Raw genomic sequence first — 20,356 nt, 5'->3', positions numbered from 1 at the left:
TATATATATATATATGTGGGAAATGTTCAGCAACAAACATTTTGGCAAAACATTTTTCAAAATATGGGTTAGAGGTTTTGGAATGAGCTGATTTTTGGTGAGGATGATCTCTACGGTTAGGAGATCATCATCACCAAAAATCAGTCCATTCTAAAAGTTCTAATCCCATCAAAAATGGTTTACAAAAAGGGGACGGTCCACGATTTTTCAACTTGTAAACTGGGGTTAGAAGTTTTGGAATGGGCTGATTTTTGGTGAGGATGATCTCCTCACCGTAGAGATCATCCTCACAAAAAATCAGCCCATTCCAAAACCTCTAACCCATGTTTTGAAAAATGTTTTGCCAAAATATTTGTTGTTGAACGGGACCCTATAATATATATATATATATATATATATATATATATATATATATGTGTGTGTGTGTGTGTGTGTGTGTGTTGTGTGTGTGTGGTGTGTGTGTGTGTTGTGTGTGTGTGTGTGTGTGTGTCATTCACCAACAAACATTTTGGCAAAACATTTTTCAAAACATGGGTTAGAGGTTTTGGAATGGACTGATTTTTGGTGAGGATGATCTCTACGGTGAGGAGATCATCATCACCAAAAATCAGCCCATTCCAAAACTTCTAACCCCATCAAAAATGGTTTACAAAAAATGGACGGTCCAAGATTTTTCAACTTGTAAACTGGGGCTAGAAGTTTTGGAATGGGCTGATTTTTGGTGAGGATGATCTCCTCACCGTAGAGATCATCCTCACCAAAAATCAGCCCATTCCAAGACTTCTAACCCATGTTTTGAAAAATGTTTTGCCAAAATGTTTATCAAAATGTTTGTTGCTAAACGGGACCCTAAATATATATATATATACTAAAATTTACAAAATGATCTCCTCACCATAGTGATCATCCTCAAAAAAATCTGCTCTTTCCAAACCTTTAACTCATAATGTTTTGGATAGTGTCCTTTAACGCTATGCAAAACAAAATATTCATTTTTAATACTGCGAACAACTTGTACAGTACTATTTATGACAATTAATTTTTTTTTGGCTGTTGGTACTTAGTAGTTGGCAGGGTGGATTTAGAGTGGGGGGCACTTGCTCCCACAAGAATTTTTAAATACTATGGATTAATGTGCTATTGCGACAGGTTTAAACGGCAGATAAAGAAATCTGTTATTATTGTCCCCACAATTTTTTTTTGGAAAATGCTGAAATGACAAAAAGTATGTACTGTGATTCTCACAAGTCTGACGTGAGTTGTGCACATAACCATAGAAGTGTTTCCTCGCGATACGAGTAAAAACCATCTACGATTATATATGCATGTCCAAATCAGACTTGTGAGAATCACAGTAAGTCCTGTGTCACTCCAGCACGACTCTTTTTTATTTCCACTCTTAGTTGCCCTCATAACTATTCTTTCCACGCTTGGCTGCCAACACATGAGCAAAGTCCTGACTCCGCCCTGGTAGTTGGTAGCACTTGTGGCTATGTTTAGCAATACGCATAACTGATGGGTGTTATTAAATGTTAAAGAATAATAATGTCACCTCCACAATCCTCTCACAATAACGTTTAATTTTGTCTCCAACTAACTTTACTGAGGTAGTAAGGATTTCACCCTCACAATCCTTGGCCTCAACTTGTGATATATCTAAAAACATGACTGCTTCATTGTTGTAGAGGATAAAATTCTATAAACTTTTAAAAATAAAATATCAAAATAGAATTATTTATCACGATTGAATTTCAATTTTAAGCTTGGGAGTTATGTGGAAGTTAGTAGATGTTCATTTTCAATGCCTTGGATTAAGTTCAAAAAAATATTTTTCGAAATTATTATTATTATTATTTTTTCGAATCTTAATTTTTTGAAGCAACTTAGAGGACTGTTGTGATGGATTGCTGGTATTCCATTTGAGCAAAACAACGCTTAGTAAGACTCAAATCTTTACCAAGTTAGGAAAATGTTTCTCTTTAATTTTTTAGTATACAAATAGAGTCTGACTAATCTTACTAAGGGTGGTTGACTTAACCTTGTGTTATCCAAAAACATGATCTAGTCCCATTGGGTTGTAGTGAACAAAATTCTATGCATTTTGGAAAAAAAAAATATTATTTTTCACCATTGAATTTTTAATTTTTAATTTGGGAGTTCCGCTAGCCATCCTATTTCAAAACCTTGGATCAAGTCCAACAAAATATACATTCATATATGGATCTGAGTTTTTCCATGAAATCCAAAAGGGTTGTGGTGTTGGATTGCCAATGTGATAATTCATTTGAACAAAATATTAAGGCTTAAAATCTTACTAAGTTGGTAAGAAAAACGTTTCTCATCCAAATATATACATTCAGAAGGTTTTTGATATGAGTCGTGCTGGTGTGAGCTCAAGCCATACACTTCCACACATCAAGAAGTGTGATATGAGGTTTCAGCATTATTCTTTTAATATCTAAAAGATATTTTTTAGGTATACCACCTAATTCGATGGGGAGCTAAATGGAAGTCGAACCCACCTAGATATTTTCCACTAAATATGAGTCATGCTGGAGTGACCTCAAGCCATACACTTCCACACATCAAGAAGTGTGATATGAGGTTTCAGCATTATTCTTTTAATATCTAAAAGATATTTTTTAGGTATACCACCTAATTCGATGGGGAGCTAAATGGAAGTCGAACCCACCTAGATATTTTCCACTAAATATGAGTCATGCTGGAGTGACCTCAAGCCATACACTTCCACACATCAAGAAGTGTGATATGAGGTTTCAGCATTATTCTTTTAATATCTAAAAGATATTTTTTCGGTATACCACCTAATTCAATGGGGAGCTAAATGGAAGTCGAACCCACCTTGATATTTTCCACTAAAAAAGAATCAAAACTGGTCCAAAGTGACCAATCAAACTGAGCTAAGGTTGGTTCGGCATGTTTCGGTTCGATTATTGAATTGCAAATCTCCTATAAACGTGCTTCCAAACAATGAGTGTGATTTTGAGATCCTCATTTTAGAGGCCCCACACTTTCATTGGTCCATGTGTATTTAAGGCATCTCAACGTGAATAAAATATGAGTATTTTTTGTATGCCTTTAATACACGTGGACTAATGAAAATGTGGGCATCTACAAAAATGAACTCCCAAACAACATATATTTAAATATGAAATCAATTAAAAATAAATAAAAAATTAATATAATAAACCCTTAATATGTATCCTAACTCCTATGCAATAAGCACAATCAAATAAACACTTATCCCCTACTTTCCTTCATACTCCAACAGTTGGAGTCGACATTTCCACATTTTTTAAGGGTATAAAGAAAGACACCTTTGTGTGTTTTCAACTTGAGTTTTAAGCCGTTGGACTTGGATATTTAAAGACATGATGACTTGGATTTGGTGAATGAAACCTGGTTATAAAGATCTCGTACAAATAATCTATAATAAATTTGATATATAATTATTTATTTTATAAGAGGGTGGGTTCTTGGTTGTCAACCGAACTAAGAACCGAAGCAAAACTTGTTTTTTGATTTTCAATTTGAACCGGACAAGTTGCACCTCCTAATTTTGTTAACGTGTGTCCTAAGTACATTTTAAGTTGCATTTAAAACACCTTGGTAATAAATATTTGATGGTATTTTTTATAGGAAATTTTATTGTAAGGACTTTTTAGGTAGTAAAATACATTTTAGAGGTGTAGTAAATGCGTTTAAGGTGTGCCCTTAGGACACAAGTTAGCCACACTGCATTGTATTGTTAATTGACTAAAAAAAAAGACACATATACACTCATGGACTAGGTAGAATGGACAAGTCATTGATTTTTTTTTTTTTTTTTTGATATCTCGCGGAAAAAACTATGATTTCGTGCAAAACTGCCACATGAGAAAGCGTACTTGAGTGTCTTTTTTCTGAGAGTTGTGATAATCGGACACCCTCTCTAACATACGCCTGCATCACAAAATCATAGATTGTTTGTCTCAGGATACACAAGAAAAGGATATATGTTTCTATGTATCCCGATGCAAAAGTCAGTTTAGCATGACTCACCTACAATACCCTCAAAAGATTATTTGTGGAGTGGTGCTATTTGCACACACCAAATATACTCTACGTACCCCCCTGACCTTAAAATGTAAAAAACTGAAATACATTTTTACCTTTTTTTCAAATTATCAATGCACTTTTTTTTTCTTCTTCTTCCTTCCTCTCTCTCTCTCTCTCTCTCTCTCTCTCTCTCTCTCTCTAGTCTTCTTCTTTTGAGTTTTGTGAGAGGTTGAATCAATGAAAATTAGGTTTTTAGGATTTCTTTTTCAAGTTATCTTATTCTTTGAATTTATTTATTTGCATTTAATCATCAAAGAAGATGAAAAAATTACTATTAAAACCTCCAAAACGATGATTTTGAACCAAGGTGAATTCGAAGATATTTTGACAGATTTTTTTGATACATTCATAATGAACTTATTTTAGCAAATTCAATTAGAACTTGCCAAATATTACTAAACAGATTCAGTAGGTACCTACTGAAATTTTTTTTTCTACCGAACATTATAAAATCGATTCAATAGATACCTACCAAACAATACAAAATAAATTCAATAGATACGTACCGAATAAAACTTTTTCATGTGAATGGCTTCGACTCGATTGAAAGTATTAGGGTAAGAAAATGTAACGTTCTAGGCTCATAATAGTACAATATTATCCGCTTTGGACCAAAACCTGTACGACTTTAAAACGCGTTATATTATGTCGGGTCCGATTTATCCTTATAGACTAGGATCTAAACATTCTTTTATTCAATGTGGGACTAAGTTTCACACACTTCCCTGCCATTCCACCCCGTAACGTGACAGTTCGACTTCAACCACGAGATCTCCGCAATCATTTACATGTCTAGTTAGTAGCACACCAATGAGGTCGTGACAACCTCTCTACTAAACAAGAAGAGCAATCATCAGCTCTAATGTCATTTGTAACGCCATATGCCCCAAAAAGTACAATATTGTTCTCTTTGAACTGAAGCCCGCACAACTTTAAAATACGTTGTATTATGTAGGGTCTATTTTGTCTTTATAGACCAGGATTTGTATGTTTTCTTCTTCGCTGTGGGGACTAAGTTTCACACACATCTCTACTATATCACCCCACAACGTGACAACTTCAGTGCAAGGCACTAAAAGGTATGCAATTTTCTCTATAGAAAATCCTACACTACTTTTGTACTAAAAATCTTAACTTGGACGTTGGAGTAGTGTTGTTGCAGGCATGCCTAGGAGTACAAGAAGACGAAAATTATTCAACCAATGAGAATCTCGAGACAGTACAAATTTTTGCATCTACAATCACTATTTTGGAAGATAAGATTGAAGTGCAAACACCTTGAATATCCAAAATAATAATCCATGATATCTTCCATTATAAAATATGAAAATGGAGTTTTCCCATGGAGTTGCTCTTATTAGAGTATGCCCAAAAAAAAAAAAGGTTAAAAATTATCATCTTGATCATTAAATCTATCGAGAGCTTTTCAATTACTCATAAATCTCATATAATCATACAATTTTCCCTAATGTAAGAAATACACTAGTAGTGATCATGCTACTATCGACAGACGATGTATTACGATCAAGCTTTAATGTATTCCAACAATATGTGATGACTAATTAAAATGAGCTTAACACTATCTAATTGAAAAATCATAAATATTTTTCAAAAGCCAAAATATCATAAATATCCCTGGCTAAAGAGAATATTGTAAGAATTTCATTATTACGAAACAAGTTGACCTAATTAAAGACTTTGAAAATCCATGGCCACTAACCTCCCAAATTTAAATGACCAGATTTTGCTATTTTGCCGATTTGTCACTCCCAACCCTAGAAAAAGCTCCACAGAAGATCTACCCATTATTATTACACCATAATTGTTTATATTGTAATGAGATACAATTGTAGTAATTTGGTGTTTCTCATGCATGCGACTTGGATGATCTTATCAGTGAATCACAAAATTAACTTGAGCATACAACTTGCAACTTCTTGATCAAACTATCAATATATGAAGACTCAAGGCCTTCTCTTAGCAAAACCTCCCTCCACTTGCCATGATTAGTTCTCACTTCCTTACCAACTTGGCTTTCTTCATCCATCACCAACTTAATTGCCTTGCACACACTCTCCCTTGTAAACAATCCATCTTCTTCTCCCTTCTCAACCTCCACTCCAACTTTCAGCTCCCCACCCATCATCCTTGCGTTCACAAATTGATCCCCTTTGTCTGGCAACATCACAAGCTGACACTGATTCACCAAGGCCTCATACACAGAACTACACCCACAATGGGTCACAAAACACCCTACCGATGGGTGCTCTAATATTAATTGCTGTTGCACCCATTCACCACAAACCACCCCTCTTCCTCTCACCATCCCTTCGAACCCCTCCGGTAATGCGACTTCAATTGTCTCAGCTCCTTCTGGTGGCTTTAAAGCCACCAAGAAAGGCAAACCCATCAGCTCAAAACCAAGCAAAAGCTCCTGAAATTGATCCTTCTTCAACACACATTCACTCCCAAATGAGCAATATACAACCGAACTTTCTTTGAATCCACCAAGCCACTTATCCCATCTTTCTTCCAATGGAGAAGTTGGTGGATCAGGTAAGACAGGACCCGATAATAACAATGGCTTTTCATACTGTCTCTCAACATAATCACAGAAAGGCCCTTCGATCTCTTGACACGCTCTAAAAGAAATTGCGTCACAATCCATTAAAGATTTCATTTGCCGCTGTTGGAATGTAATCCCATTACCGAACTCTAATTGATGAATGAAAGCAAAGAAACGGGCTTCGTGTAGTTGAAGCTTGATGGAGGAAGAAGGAAACCCAAGGGGTTTTTTCATGAGTTCGAGTTCATTTTGAAGATTTGAAGACAGCTTATCTTCATACTTACGAGCTGGGACTAAAAGATAAGCAACAGTTACCGAGCTGATGATGCAATAATGAACCGACTTCATGCTGAGTCTAGTTGTTAAAGCTGGCATCCAATGTGTGAAATCGAAGAAAACTAAATCGGGCCTGAGATTACGCAAGGAAGCTTCGATATCTTTTTCGGTGAGGTCCATAGCGGTAACGAGGAGGGAACTCATATGATGAGGGACATCATTGGTGGTCTCGGCGCCTTGTGGAAGGCCATCAACGTGAGGGATCACGATGGGGATGAAGTTGATGAGATGTGGGTAGAGGTTGAGAGGTTGTAGTTTGGATTGTGTTTTGGGGGGCATGAAGAAGGAGATTTGATGGCCTCTTTGAGCCAACTTGTTGGCTAGACGAAGGAAAGAAATGAGATGGCCAAATGCAAACCATGGGTACATAGCAACATGTAGTGTGCGATGAGATTGAGACATTATTGTTGGTGTTGGGAGCTGAGTTGACATGATCAAGGTGTCTGGTTGAGCTCTTGTAAGTATAAGGTAAGTCTCTTCACGAGTTCAGGGCAAGAAAGTCAGATCTGACCAAGACACTAAAGCTTGTGGACATGCTAAGTGGAGGGAAAACCGGTTTTTATGCAAAAAATTCTGCATTTAAGGAGTGAGTTAGTTGAGAGGTTGAACAGTTGGAAGTTTGGTGATAATTATGGCAGTTAAAATTTTTTGTCTTTTCAGTATTTTCCTTATGTGGGAAAGGAGACTTCACTAGGACCACTAAATTCATATAAAACTAATTTACTATAGTTATCAATAGAATAAGTTTGATGTCCTCTACTCAAAAATTAAATAAACAATCAAATAAATTGTGGATGAACTCTTTGATCTTGATGTTCGTTTGGCTATTTTCTTCAAATTATGATCATATCATCATCACAAGATTACCTTTTCATCAATTATGATAATGTGATTTAAGATTCCTTAATCATTGATCACAGGCATGATTACATATTTCTATGATTCACCCCTTCGATTATTAGCTGCATTCAACAAAAAATAAATCAATTTTGTGGCTTATAGAATCATGAAAATGGAACTTAACAGTGAAAGTTTAAAGCAAATAAGTTTACATTTGGTTATTAATAATTTTTTGGTGATTACAATTTACATGAGAGGAGACATTTTTTTCAAGTCATTTTTTTTAAGAAGACATTTTTTTTAATCGATAAATCTTATAATGATGACAAGAATTGAACCCAGGTTTATGATATCATCATCTACAGATTTTAGAGCCTTTGGTCAATAGTATAAATAACACTCAAAGTAACACAATGTCAAAAGATCCATTGATTTTCCTCGACTGTATGGTACTCGTATCTCAAGAAAGAACATATATGGTTTTCTACATGCTATAGAACATTTGCAATCCTTCCGAGTGTTATTTCAAGTCATTTTAGCCTCTTTTTTTTTTTTTTTTTTTCCAATTAAGCTAGGTGGCACCTTTGAATTCCTTTACTAGAAAAATTTTTGATGAGTAAAGCCTGTATTTTTATTTTTATTTTTTTAAGAAAAAAAAAAAGAGAGATACAGCAGAATACATTAGTAATCCAAAGCAACCAAATAAAAGAGAACACTGTGGTCATTTAAAATTGAAGTAATACATCGAGGGGAAAGAAACTGAATTGAATTAAACAGCATGAAGTCTACAATGGATGCACCAAGAATGACAACCACCACTGCATTTCTTTAGAACCTAAACCTCGCTTGGCTTACTAACTTAGACAAAGTTTATCAACCCAATGAATATGATGCCATAGCAGTCAAAAAATTTGACATAAAATATACCAAAAGCGACATGCAACATCTTGATTTTGACATTACATTACGATGGGCAAAAACGCCACAAGTAACTTAAGATCACCTCATTATCGTTGTGGCTTTTTCTTATTAGGAAGAGCAGCATCCAACTTTCTTTATGGCTGATACATCATCCTTGGTGCCCACGTTGATGGTCTGTCCCTTGGGCAACGCAGCAGGATCATCTCCAATATCAAGAGCCTTCCTACTGACGACCCGATAGATTTGGGTGAGCACTTCGGTGAAGGCATTCTCCACATTCATAGACTCCAGTGCAGATGTCTCCATGAAGAAAGTGTTCTCTCTCTCCGCAAAGGACTTGGCATCCTCGGTGGAAACTGCACGTAGATGACGTAAGTCTGCCTTGTTTCCCACAAGCATGATCACAATGTTGTTGTCAGTGTGATCCCGAAGTTCCTTCAACCATCGCTCCACGTTCTCAAACGTAACGTGCCGGGTGACATCATAGACCAGTAGTGCACCAACAGCTCCTCGATAGTATGCACTTGTGATTGCGCGGTACCTTTGAACAATAAATTTAAATGGGATGAGAAATATAAATTAATAGCATCAAAATATAAATGACAGGGTCCTCTTAGAGAGATCACAGTACAGAAAACCAAATGGTGTGCAAGAACATATTGGAATTTATTAATCAGGAATGTAGATTGGAACTGCTGGTGTGCTACTAACCCACTGATAAGTGCAGATCAGAGACAAAGAGCAAGACGCTTGATGGCTTAAGTAGGATATAATAATGGTGTAACGAATGCTGAAACAGGGTTGATTAGGTTAGGTTCAAGGAAGAGGATCTGGTTGTTTAATCAGTAAAAGCTAATGATAAAATAATAGTAACCAAACTGTTGGGAGTAAGGTTTCTAGTGAAAAATAAGGAGGGGACCACCAACCCATGATGATACAAAACAATAAAATATTGAAGGAGAGCTAAAAATTAAATTCATGTGTCTCAATTTGAGAAGGGAAATAGTGGGCAACCTAAACCAAAAAAAAGGAAAATAGTGAGCAAGCTAAACAGAAAACGGGGTTTTTCAATGAGTTTATAAAAAAAGTCAGGAAAAAAAAAAAAAGGGGTAGATAACGGACTGATTCTGGCAGTCCCAAATTAGGTTCCCAGAAGTCTTAACTTTTGACAAGAGAAGAGATTGAAGCAGCAAAGATGCTGCCCCTATGAGAGCAAGTGAGCAACAATAGAAACAGCAAAAAAAATAAAAATACTCTAATTAAAGTGAGGGCTTCCAATTATGTATAGAGAGTTATCGAATATATCAGGGCAATAGACTTTGAACCTCGGAACACCTAAACCAACAAAGAAAAGTAAACCCACTAAAGAATTTGTAACTTCAAGAGCTTGTTAACCAAAAACAACTGATCCACAAATAAGAAAAGAATCTTCTATACTTTATTTTTTTGATAAGTATAATATATTGAAAAAGGAAAACAAGAAACAAGGAGGCCGAGAAAGCCTCACAAAGAGCAACAAAGAAAAGAAAATACATCATCAGTGGTTACATACAGAGTTCCATCTAAAAACAAAATCATCAAAAGTAATCCCCACGAATTCTATGTTCTGCTTGAACCAAAGGTATAAAAAGCCCAATATCTCCAAGAAACCCGCTTGAGAACTACTAGACTTACTGTTGAAGACCCTATTATTTCTCTTGTTCCAAACTCCCCAAGCAATAGCCGATGGAAGCATAGCCCACAGGAACCGTTTTCTGGTGTGGAAAGCATTACTGGTCCACCCATCTAACAACGAGGAGAACTTACGAGGAAAGACCCAATTAATACGGAAAAACTCAAGGAAAATTGACCAAATATTATAGGAAAAGGAGCAATGAATTAAAATACAATCAACTAATTCCCCTTCCCTCATACATAAGGAAAAAAATTGGGAGTGATCCAACCCCAAGCAATCAAGTTATCCAACGTAAGAATCCTTCCAAGGGAAGCCAACCAAACAAAAAAAGAGATTTTAGGGGGGACTGACCTGAACCAAATGATTGGTTCCGAGAGGGATCGCTCAGCAAGAGGAGTGAGCCACTTATGGAAAGACCTGACAGAGAATCTCTTATCCTTAGCCCTTGTTCATTACCACTTATCTTGTTTGCTCTCGTTAAGATGGACCATTGGAATCTTCTATACTTTAACAACTCAAGTTCTTTATGAGCCTAAATCATGGATTCGGGCCTAATCTTTCAAAATCAATAGTGGGCTCAAGCATCTCATATAAATAATTTATTCAGGTTTACAACTAATGTGAATTGATCAAAGTAAGATATATTGGGAAATTCTTTTTCTAGATGTAGGGTTTCTATGTTTAAAGATACTTTTGTTTTTCAAGCTTTTCTTGAGGATGGAACATTAGGGATTCATTTGGGAGGATCGATGGTTAGAACAGATCCTAGAGTATAGGACTAAGCATGTAAGTCGTATTTTATAGTGCTTGAAAATTTTCTTCAGATTCCATCATAGATTATCGGAGAGAAGTAGTATTAAGGTCCATGGGCCTAACTCAACCTTAAAACCATGGTCAACAAAGCCCAGATGGCTTAACCAGCCCAAACAAACAATGAACAGCCCAGAAGTAGACCCACAGGCAGAACTTCACCTATAAGGTCATAAGGTGAGGGTTGCCTTTATATACCACACAGATTGGGCTCCCACAGACGATGTGGGACTATGATTCTAACACCCTCCCTCACGTGGGACACCATGTGCAGAGTCCAGGAAACACTTCCACACATCCAGATACAGACAGACCCAGCTCTTATACCATATTAAGGTCCATGGGCCTAATTCAACCTCTAAACCATGATCAACAAAGAAGGGTACCCGAGCAGACTGCACAGACAAAGCCAGACGGCTTAACCCACCGAGAAAGACAACGGATGGCCTAGAAGCAGACCCACTGGCAAACCTTCACCTATAAACCATGGTCTTAAGGTGAGGATTGCCTTCTTATATATCGCACGGATTGGGCTCCCATAGGCGATGTGGGACCATCGTTCTAATAGAAGAATTTCTTCTTCCTCTCACCCATCTTTTACAAAAGGTTTGGGTAAAGGTCACCTCCTCAATATTCATGACCTCTCTTACCCCAAAATATTTAGCTAAGTTAAGTTTTAGTCCCAAGGCAACTTCAAAAACAACGAAATAGAAATCTCATGAATCAAAGATCACTCTAGGATGCTCCCATAATTAATTAGATTGTGTATGAAAACCATGGTTTTAAAACTCATTTTGATGTCTCATCTCGTCCATGAATGAGACCGAGTCATCTCGATACGTTTGAGTCATCTCATTCAACAATGAGAAAATGAATTGTGGTTTTAAATCTCGTCCAATACGTTTGACTTGTCTATCTGTCTCGTTGGTGGACAACACAGAGACATATCGGACAAGTCATCTCGGTCTTGGAAGAGATTTAAAACCATGATGAAAATTGAAAGTGGGATATATTTCGACCTTCGATTCCAACTCCAGCTCTAGCCACCATTCTCCATGGAACATTGGATAGAGTGTGATTCTACTTCACAATTCCTTGAACAGTCACTTTACTAGTCTTCCTAAACCACTATAGATAAGACCTAAAATCTCATTACGGTAATCCACATGTCTAGGTTCATCAACTTTTACATCATTAGGACAGGTATGCATACATCTAGATCTAAGTTTATAGTGGCATCGGTATTTTATTCAATGCACATGCTATTTTCGACAACCTAAATATATGACCATACACTTAGAGCTCTCAGAAATCAAAGATAACACTCTAAGACGCACACATAATTAATATGTTCCATATGCAAACTGCAACTGGAATATATTTTGAGATTCTCTTCCCACGCCAAAACTTTTCAATGTACCATTCTCCAGTCTACATAGTTTTAGCCACCATTCTCCATGGAACTTCTACCACCACCATAAAAAGAAAGGGGAAAGGGGTCTCCTTGGCAGAGACCCCTAGATTTTCTGAAATATCTTAGAAGAAACCACTCACCAAAATAGAAAAAGAAACTGTAGAAACACATCTCCTAATCCACCTTCTCTACTTCTATGAAAAACTCAAAAAATAAAAAAATAAAAATAAAAAGGTAAAAAAATAAAAACCTAATTTACACGATAGTGCAACCTTGCCATATGGATCTTAAAACTAGACCAAGGATGCTAGAATGCAATCTAGAATCAATACACTCATATGCAATTATCTTTATCATTGCTCACCTGCAATGATGAAGAAGTACAAGCGGATTCTAGAGGCTAAACCTGAGCAATGATCTTATAGACAATCCAAACTAAAATAATGGATCTGAAATAGACAACATCTAGTGCTCCCTATTCTAGAGGCTAAAACCTGAGCAATGATCTTAAGAGATATGAAAATTCCATTAACCCAGAAAGTTATCTTCTTGAAACTATTTCACTGCTATTATAAAATACCCCCTCATCACATCCCTAACAAAGATCTCCTGCTCACTTGCGATGATAAAAGAATATACAAGCGGATTCTAGAGGATAAAAGCTAAGAAACAATCTTAGAGACAATCCCGATGAACTATGGATTTCAAATCGACAATATCTAGAGCTCCCTATTTCAAAGGGATAAGAGAAATGAAAACGATATTAACCTAGATAGTTGTCTTGAAACTCTTTTACCTAGGGTTGGCAATGGATCGGTTCGGTACCAATATCGATCCGAACTTTTTATCATATGTTTCAAATCCGATTGGATCAATGAATGTATGAACCGAATCCAATCCGATTAAGGATCCACACAACCCAAAACCAATCCAATCCAACATATTCTATTCTTTTTTAAATAAGAAATTGGATTTTGAGGAAGTAGTGTTTGGAAGAGGGAGAAGAAATACGATATGTTTCTTCCTCAAGCATAAGCTCTTTGAGCGGATTTGGGAGGATTAACATGTGCATTGTTTGGTGTCGATTCTATGGATGACGCCCAATGTAAGAATTGAGGAATCAGAATGTTTGTTGGATTGATCCATAACTAGATATCTTATTTCTTCTCCAAGTATTTAGGAATTTCTTTTCTCTTTCATTTAAAGCTATAGAATGCAGAAACAGAGGTGGAGGTTAAGAGAGAGAGAGAGAGAGAGAACAATGGGATTTGGGGAAGAGAGAGAGAGAGAGAGGATGGTACCTGGAGAGAGTGCAAGAAAGATCCAGCGATGTGGATTGGTGCAGCTATGAGTAGGTTGAAGACAATGGGTTTTGGCACCTAGGTTTTGAGAAAGGAAATGTGGAAGACAATGGGTTGGGGACAAAATGGGTTTTGGGGATATTTATTTAATGAAGAGAGAGAGAGACAGAGTTAAAGAAAACTGATAGGGGTTTTGGAGTTATTTATTTAACGAAGAGAGAGAGAGTTAGAGATGACTGACGAGGGGTTTTGGGATTATTTATTATTGGATCGGATTTTCATCTGATTAGATTGATGTTGATCCGAATCCAATTTTTCTGGATCGGATCGGACCGGATGTCGGGTACAAATCGGATCATTGCCAGCCCTACATTTATCACCCTTATTAAATACTCCACTTTAAAATTAACCGATCCTTCGCCATGTTCCCACGTATTCTAATCCAAGGCTACCATAGATACCAAATCCTATATTACATATCAAATCCCATGTTAAACAACATTCATAAACCAAACAACAAACAACCATAAGACCACAAAATCAACCACAAGGCCACAAAAATTGAGGAAAAAAATGTTTAAAACGTCTGTAAAAAAATAAACAAATAAAGATGATGCTTTGAAAAATGCAATTTAAAAAAAAATGTCTTTTTTTATGACTATGCCCATAAGTAATAAATCTAGATTTTTCAAGAATATGAAACCTCTTATCTTTCATAAATATTGTTCTACAACCTTTTCATATATCAAACAGACACTATACGGAATACATTGATGAAGTTTCAACTAAAGTGAACCAAAAGTCCCTGCAATATTAGCCTACTCCTCTTAGCAATGCAAACAAAGAGTGCTACTATAAGGCCTGACCCTTCCTAAGGATGGTGTAAATTGTGGAAATACTCTTAGCAGCATTAAGCAAAACTGATTCCCCTAGATGTAGTGTTGGGGATCGAGAACACTTATCGATGTAGGAATTTTTGGGGTCAAGTCTAGTTGGACTAGTGCCCTATAATTGATTTAATAACCCATTGTAGAGCATGGACTATCTTGATCCAACCTTCCCCATTTTTACCTTTCAACAATCATAATATCTGGTTTTTTAACTATTGCTGTAAATTACGTAGTCCTAGAAAGTTCCCAAAGTCATTTTACATCCTTTCGGTTATTTTTGTTCTCCCCGTCCAAAGATGTACCCCCTTGCCAAGGGAATGCCTCCTCCACCACCCATATCAACTACTCCTCATCCCAGCTGGAGTTGGATTGCTTTATGCACCCCTTGAACCATTCATGCATTTCTAAAGGCAGGCATCTTCTTAACACAATCCTCCTTAAAAGAAAATGACCTGGAATCAGCAAATAAGTTTCTCCTAGCTAAGGTAGGTCGTATTTACAGACAATGTATCGGAATGTATTGGTATCAGCCAAGACCGATACGAAACATTGACTCCAAAACAATGAATGTTTTGGGAATGTATTAGAATGTATTGACCGATTCGGTATCGGTTTTTTCATTAACCCAAACATTCAATCGATACGATATTTTAAACCATGGTACTAATACTCACATACTTTACCAATGACCAAGTTGGTACCTTCAACAAAATTCACTAAACAATAGACATTATCTTTAAAACCTTACAATAGTAAATGCATAAAGAAACCATTTAAAATATTAAAACCCAGGTATCCACGTTATCAAATATGTTCCATAAAAAATCATAATTGCTATTGCTAATCAAATAATAAGACAATTATAAGAAATAAAACATGGTCATAAAATATTTCTTTGATTGGTTTATGTGTGAAGGCAGGGTACTGATCCAAGGTCTGTTGGTATTACCACACATAGATTTTACCACCTCGTTGAGGTCGCACCTTCAGCATAATATTTCTCAAAAATTCCAACACATAAATTAAGGATCTTGAAACATCATACATAGTTCGTTCTACTGTAGTGTACTACATCTCTCAGCACATGACACTTTTACTAAAAATCTCTAATCCACAGAAACGTTGATAACCTGAGGCCCTTGCTCAATAGCATCCAAACCAACAGATTCCTGTATGGTTGAAATGATACACAACCTAAATTCTAATGGCATCATAACTAATCCATCAATAACTTTTCTACACCTTGCTTTTGGATAATTGATAAGGAAAACAATTTTTTATTTAAAGCCAGGAAAAAGCACTCCAATGCAAAATGCATCCTTACACACTAAGATTTGCCAAAATATTGGCTTGATTTTTCATGCTTCTAAGAGTTGTGGCATACAATATATCCATTAATGGCCTGGTCAAAGGAGAAGCTCGCATGATAAATGAACCATTGTCTACAGTACGAAAGACCCCTGAAATGTTACTAAAACAAGAATCTATGCCTGATTGAGTCGTCTTCACCCATGAGAGCAGAGAAAACCTTCAATTTCTCTCCCACATAAATATGATCCGTAGTGGAATTACCTAGGAAGCTCAATTTTTCAGGCATTGGCTTCTTGCACCTCATCATAGAAGACTCCTTGTTTTTACTTCCTTGAAGGATTGCTCCCAATGTGCCCAAGAAGTCGGTGACTTTAAACTTGGAATATCTTCAATATAGAAACCCAACCTTTGAAGAAAAATTTTTCTATTTTGACCTAAAAATACATGCCAATAATTTATATCTTAAAAACCCAAAAGCTGAATTAAATAAAAGATTCTAAGGGACAACTCATCCGATCTGGCAAAAATTGATTCTTTGTAACCTCAACATCTGAACAGATACCAATAATTTCAAGCAGATCTGATAAATTTTGAACAAAACCTTATAAGAAAGAAAGAAATGGATCCAATTTTCGTCTATGATCACTAAATGGAAGACAGAGATTAATAGAAACCCTAATCTATATTAAAACCAATGGTCTCTCTGTTTCGCAAGCATTTGCAATCCTTGATCTGAGAAACAAACCAAAAAACCACTCCAGATCTGAAAACACCTTGATATTGGAAATTCTCTAGAAAAACAAAAACAGAATACCAGATCGAAAGTAACAAATGATCTACAAAATAAATCGAAATAAAAAAATAAAAAAATGAGCAAAAACGATTATAAATCTCAGAGATCGAAATAAAAAACGGATCAAACCTCTCTTGACCAGCTGTATCCCAAATCTGAGCCTTGACGACCTTGTCATCCACGCGAATGCTCCTTGTAGCGAATTCGACACCAATGGTGGATTTGGATTCAAGGCTGAACTCGTTCCGAGTGAATCTAGAGAGAAGATTGGATTTTCCAACGCCAGAGTCGCCAATCAAAACGACTTTGAAGAGATAATCGTAATCGTCATCGGTTCTATACGCCGCCATTTCAGTTTATGTTCGATTGTGATCTCCTCTTGGGAAAAAAAAAATCGAGCTTTCAAAGATCAAATCCGCGATTCTTCTCTCTCTGTCTGTCAAGCTTTCTTGTTCATTAACAGATGTCGCTCTTGAGAGAGAGAGAGGTTTTGGAGGGATCTGGCTTTAAAAATTCTCAAAAACACTCTTCCATTTTTCAAAAAAGAAAAGGAGAGGCTGAAACTGTACAAATGACTTCTTGATTGGCACTATGGTTTTAAATCTCGGTTTGGAGTCTCCTCTCGATCGTGGGAGACCTGAGTAGTCTCGAACTAGTTAAATAATTTAACTCGATTATTTATGAGAGCTGCCATTGTGTAACGGCCATGTACTCTGAGACCTAGAGTTTAGGTGTAGCTCGCCCCGGAATCACCCGGGAGCACCCATGTAATATCATGTAAGGCTTGTTATGAAGCCATGTCAACCCCCCGTACCAGGGCATATCTGTTAGCTTAGGGTACATGTCAGCCCCGTGCCAGGGCATCCTTGTTAGCTTAGTGGTATTTTCCTAATAAGGGAGTATGACCGGCCTCCACTTTTGATGTTTCCTTCTGGAAACCTGGGAAAGGAAAGATATCTACCTTGTAGGAAGGGTGTCAATGCTATCCCAATCCCCGGCCTACACCCACGTTGTTGAAGCCCAGCTCCGTGAAAGTCCCGCGTGTCATAGGATCATCATTTGCTTGTAACGCATCTATTGCTTTTGTAACGCGTTGCACCATGTAATCAATATTATATCAACAAAGTTACCTCCGGGCTTTGCCTCGTGTTGTCTCGTTTACTTGTTTATTATATACGTGTGTGTGGTGTACGATCATTTTACAGGCTTGCAAGTCGATTTGACTCCCTTGGGCCGCACGACCTCGCTTCGAAAGAATAGGGCCGTGACAGTTGGTATCAGAGCTATAGTTGTTTGAGCACAGTTGGTTTCCCCGTAACTCTTCCCTCGAGATTCCATTAGTTCACGCGAACAATGGCACGAGGAGCTGCTAGTACCGCAGATCAACCCGCTCCAAACACACCAGCACCACGTACAAACAAGGAACGCATTGAGGTATTAGAGGAAAATGTAGGTATGCTATCCGGGATAGTTGATGGTATTGCGCAATTAGATGATCGACAGAACACGCTGGAGGAAAGATCTGAGACATTTCGAGCCAGAGTGATTGACCTCGAGGAAGATACCCGAGGATCCATAGCTACTTTACAGGAACAGATTACGGAGCTCACTACTAAGGTAAGTCTCCTGGTAAGAGCCGTTGGTAACGAGCGGCCTACCGGTAGTGATGCTCCTCCCTCGCGCTTGCGAGTCCCCGAGCCACGCGCCTTCAGTGGTGCACGCGATGCGAAAGAGCTCGAGAATTTCCTGTTTGATATGGAACAGTACTTCCGTGCAGCTCGATCGGATTCAGAAGAGATAAAAGTAACAACTGCTTCTATGTATCTTGCAGGTGACGCTAAGTTATGGTGGCGAACCAAGTACACCGAGATGGAGAGTGGCCAATGCTCCATCGATACATGGGAAGACCTCAAGAAGGAGTTGAAGAATCAGTTCCTACCCGAGAATGTGGAGTTCATTGCCCGCAGAAAGTTGAGGCAACTCCAACAGACAGGTTCCGTGCACGACTATGTAAAGCAGTTTTCCGCCTTGATGCTTGATATCCGTGACATGTTAGAGAAAGACAAGCTGTTCTCGTTTACAGAAGGGCTTAAGCCTTGGGTTCAGACAGAACTACAGAGGCAACGTGTGCAAGACCTCACGACTGCTATCGCCGCAGCTGAGCGGTTGACGGACTATTCTCCCGTGGATGGGAATAGGAAGAAGGTATCCAATCAGTCGAAAGGGTCCTCTTCGCAGAGTGAACGCACCAATGGGTCTTCCAAAGGTAAAAATGGAGGATTTAGACGCAGTCCAAGCAGGAGATCCCAACGGGATTCCTCCCCTTCGAAGAACACCGGTTCCCAGTCTAACAATCACTGCAGCAAGATTCAGTGTTACTTGTGTGGTGGTCCTCATAAGACGTTCAATTGTCCACAAAGAAGCAAGTTGAACGCATTGTTAGCTGCCCAGAGTGACCCTAGTCACGAGAGTTCAAGTGAGAAAGATGATGATGAATCTTCTCACATGGGAGCTATGCATCTGTTGAATGCAATGAAACAGACCTCTGAAACTCAGAAAATCTGTCAGCGTAAGGGTATCATGTATGTTGATGTGGAGATTGGTGGTAAGACCACCCAGGCAATGGTTGATACGGGAGCTACGCATAGCTTCATTGCCCCTGCAGAGGCGAAGCGCTTCAATATCCGACTCGAACAGGATTCAAGTCGTATGAAAGCTGTTAACTCCGAGGCCACTCCTATACAATGGTCGGCCAAGTCCGTGGCCGTCAAGATAGGCTCATGGAGGGGTAAGATAGATCTTCTCGCAGTTCCACTCGATGAGTTTCGAGTCATCATTGGGATGGCCTTTTTGCGACAGAACAGGGCCGTTCCGATGTCATTCGCCGATACTTTGGGCTTGCTAGGTGAAAGTCCAAGCTTCATTCCTCTCTCTACAGGTAAAGAAGAGGGAAAGATGATCTCAGCCCTTCAGCTGAAGAAAGGGTTGAAGAAAGGTGAACAAACGTTTCTTGCTACCTTACGAGTTGAACCTGATGATCAGGACCATAGTTCAACTCCCCCATTGGTTAAACAGGTTTTGACTGAATTTGATGATGTTATGCTAGAAGAGCTTCCGAAGACCCTACCGCCACGTAGGCCGATTGATCATCAAATTGATCTAGTACCTGGTGCCAAACCTCCTGCAAAGGGGCCATACAAGATGAGTCATCCGGAACTAGCTGAGCTACGCAAGCAACTTGATGGACTTCTGGAGTCTGGATTTATCAGACCTTCTAAGGCACCTTATGGGGCGCCTGTTTTATTCCAGAAGAAGCATGACGGGTCATTGGGACTTTGTGTAGACTACCAAGTGCTGAACAAGGTTACCGTCAAGAATAA

General features: G+C 37.9%; 1 protein-coding gene and 1 pseudogene across 1 annotated transcript; both read right to left on the bottom strand.

Moving 5' to 3' along the window:
* Window positions 1-5,723: 5,723 nt before the first annotated feature.
* On the bottom strand, window positions 5,724-7,549 carry LOC147392172 (cyanidin 3-O-galactoside 2''-O-xylosyltransferase FGGT1 pseudogene; annotated as a pseudogene).
* Window positions 7,550-8,564: 1,015 nt separating this feature from the next.
* On the bottom strand, window positions 8,565-17,678 carry LOC147392171 (ras-related protein RABA1f-like). The gene is made up of 2 exons (XM_086457801.1): window positions 17,106-17,678; window positions 8,565-9,323 (listed from the first exon to the last, which is right to left on the bottom strand). The coding sequence occupies exons 1-2, from the start codon at window positions 17,324-17,326 to the stop codon at window positions 8,891-8,893; spliced, it is 654 nt and encodes a 217-aa protein (XP_086313927.1). The 5' UTR covers window positions 17,327-17,678; the 3' UTR covers window positions 8,565-8,890.
* Window positions 17,679-20,356: the final 2,678 nt, after the last annotated feature.

The sequence above is a fragment of the Akebia trifoliata genome, chromosome 11 (genome assembly GCF_017979445.1).
Source record: "Akebia trifoliata isolate Shusen 1 chromosome 11, ASM1797944v1, whole genome shotgun sequence".
NCBI classification, from domain to species: Eukaryota; Viridiplantae; Streptophyta; class Magnoliopsida; order Ranunculales; family Lardizabalaceae; genus Akebia; species Akebia trifoliata.
Note: the sequence above shows the minus strand (reverse complement) of the source record. Positions and strands in the feature narration are given on the sequence as shown.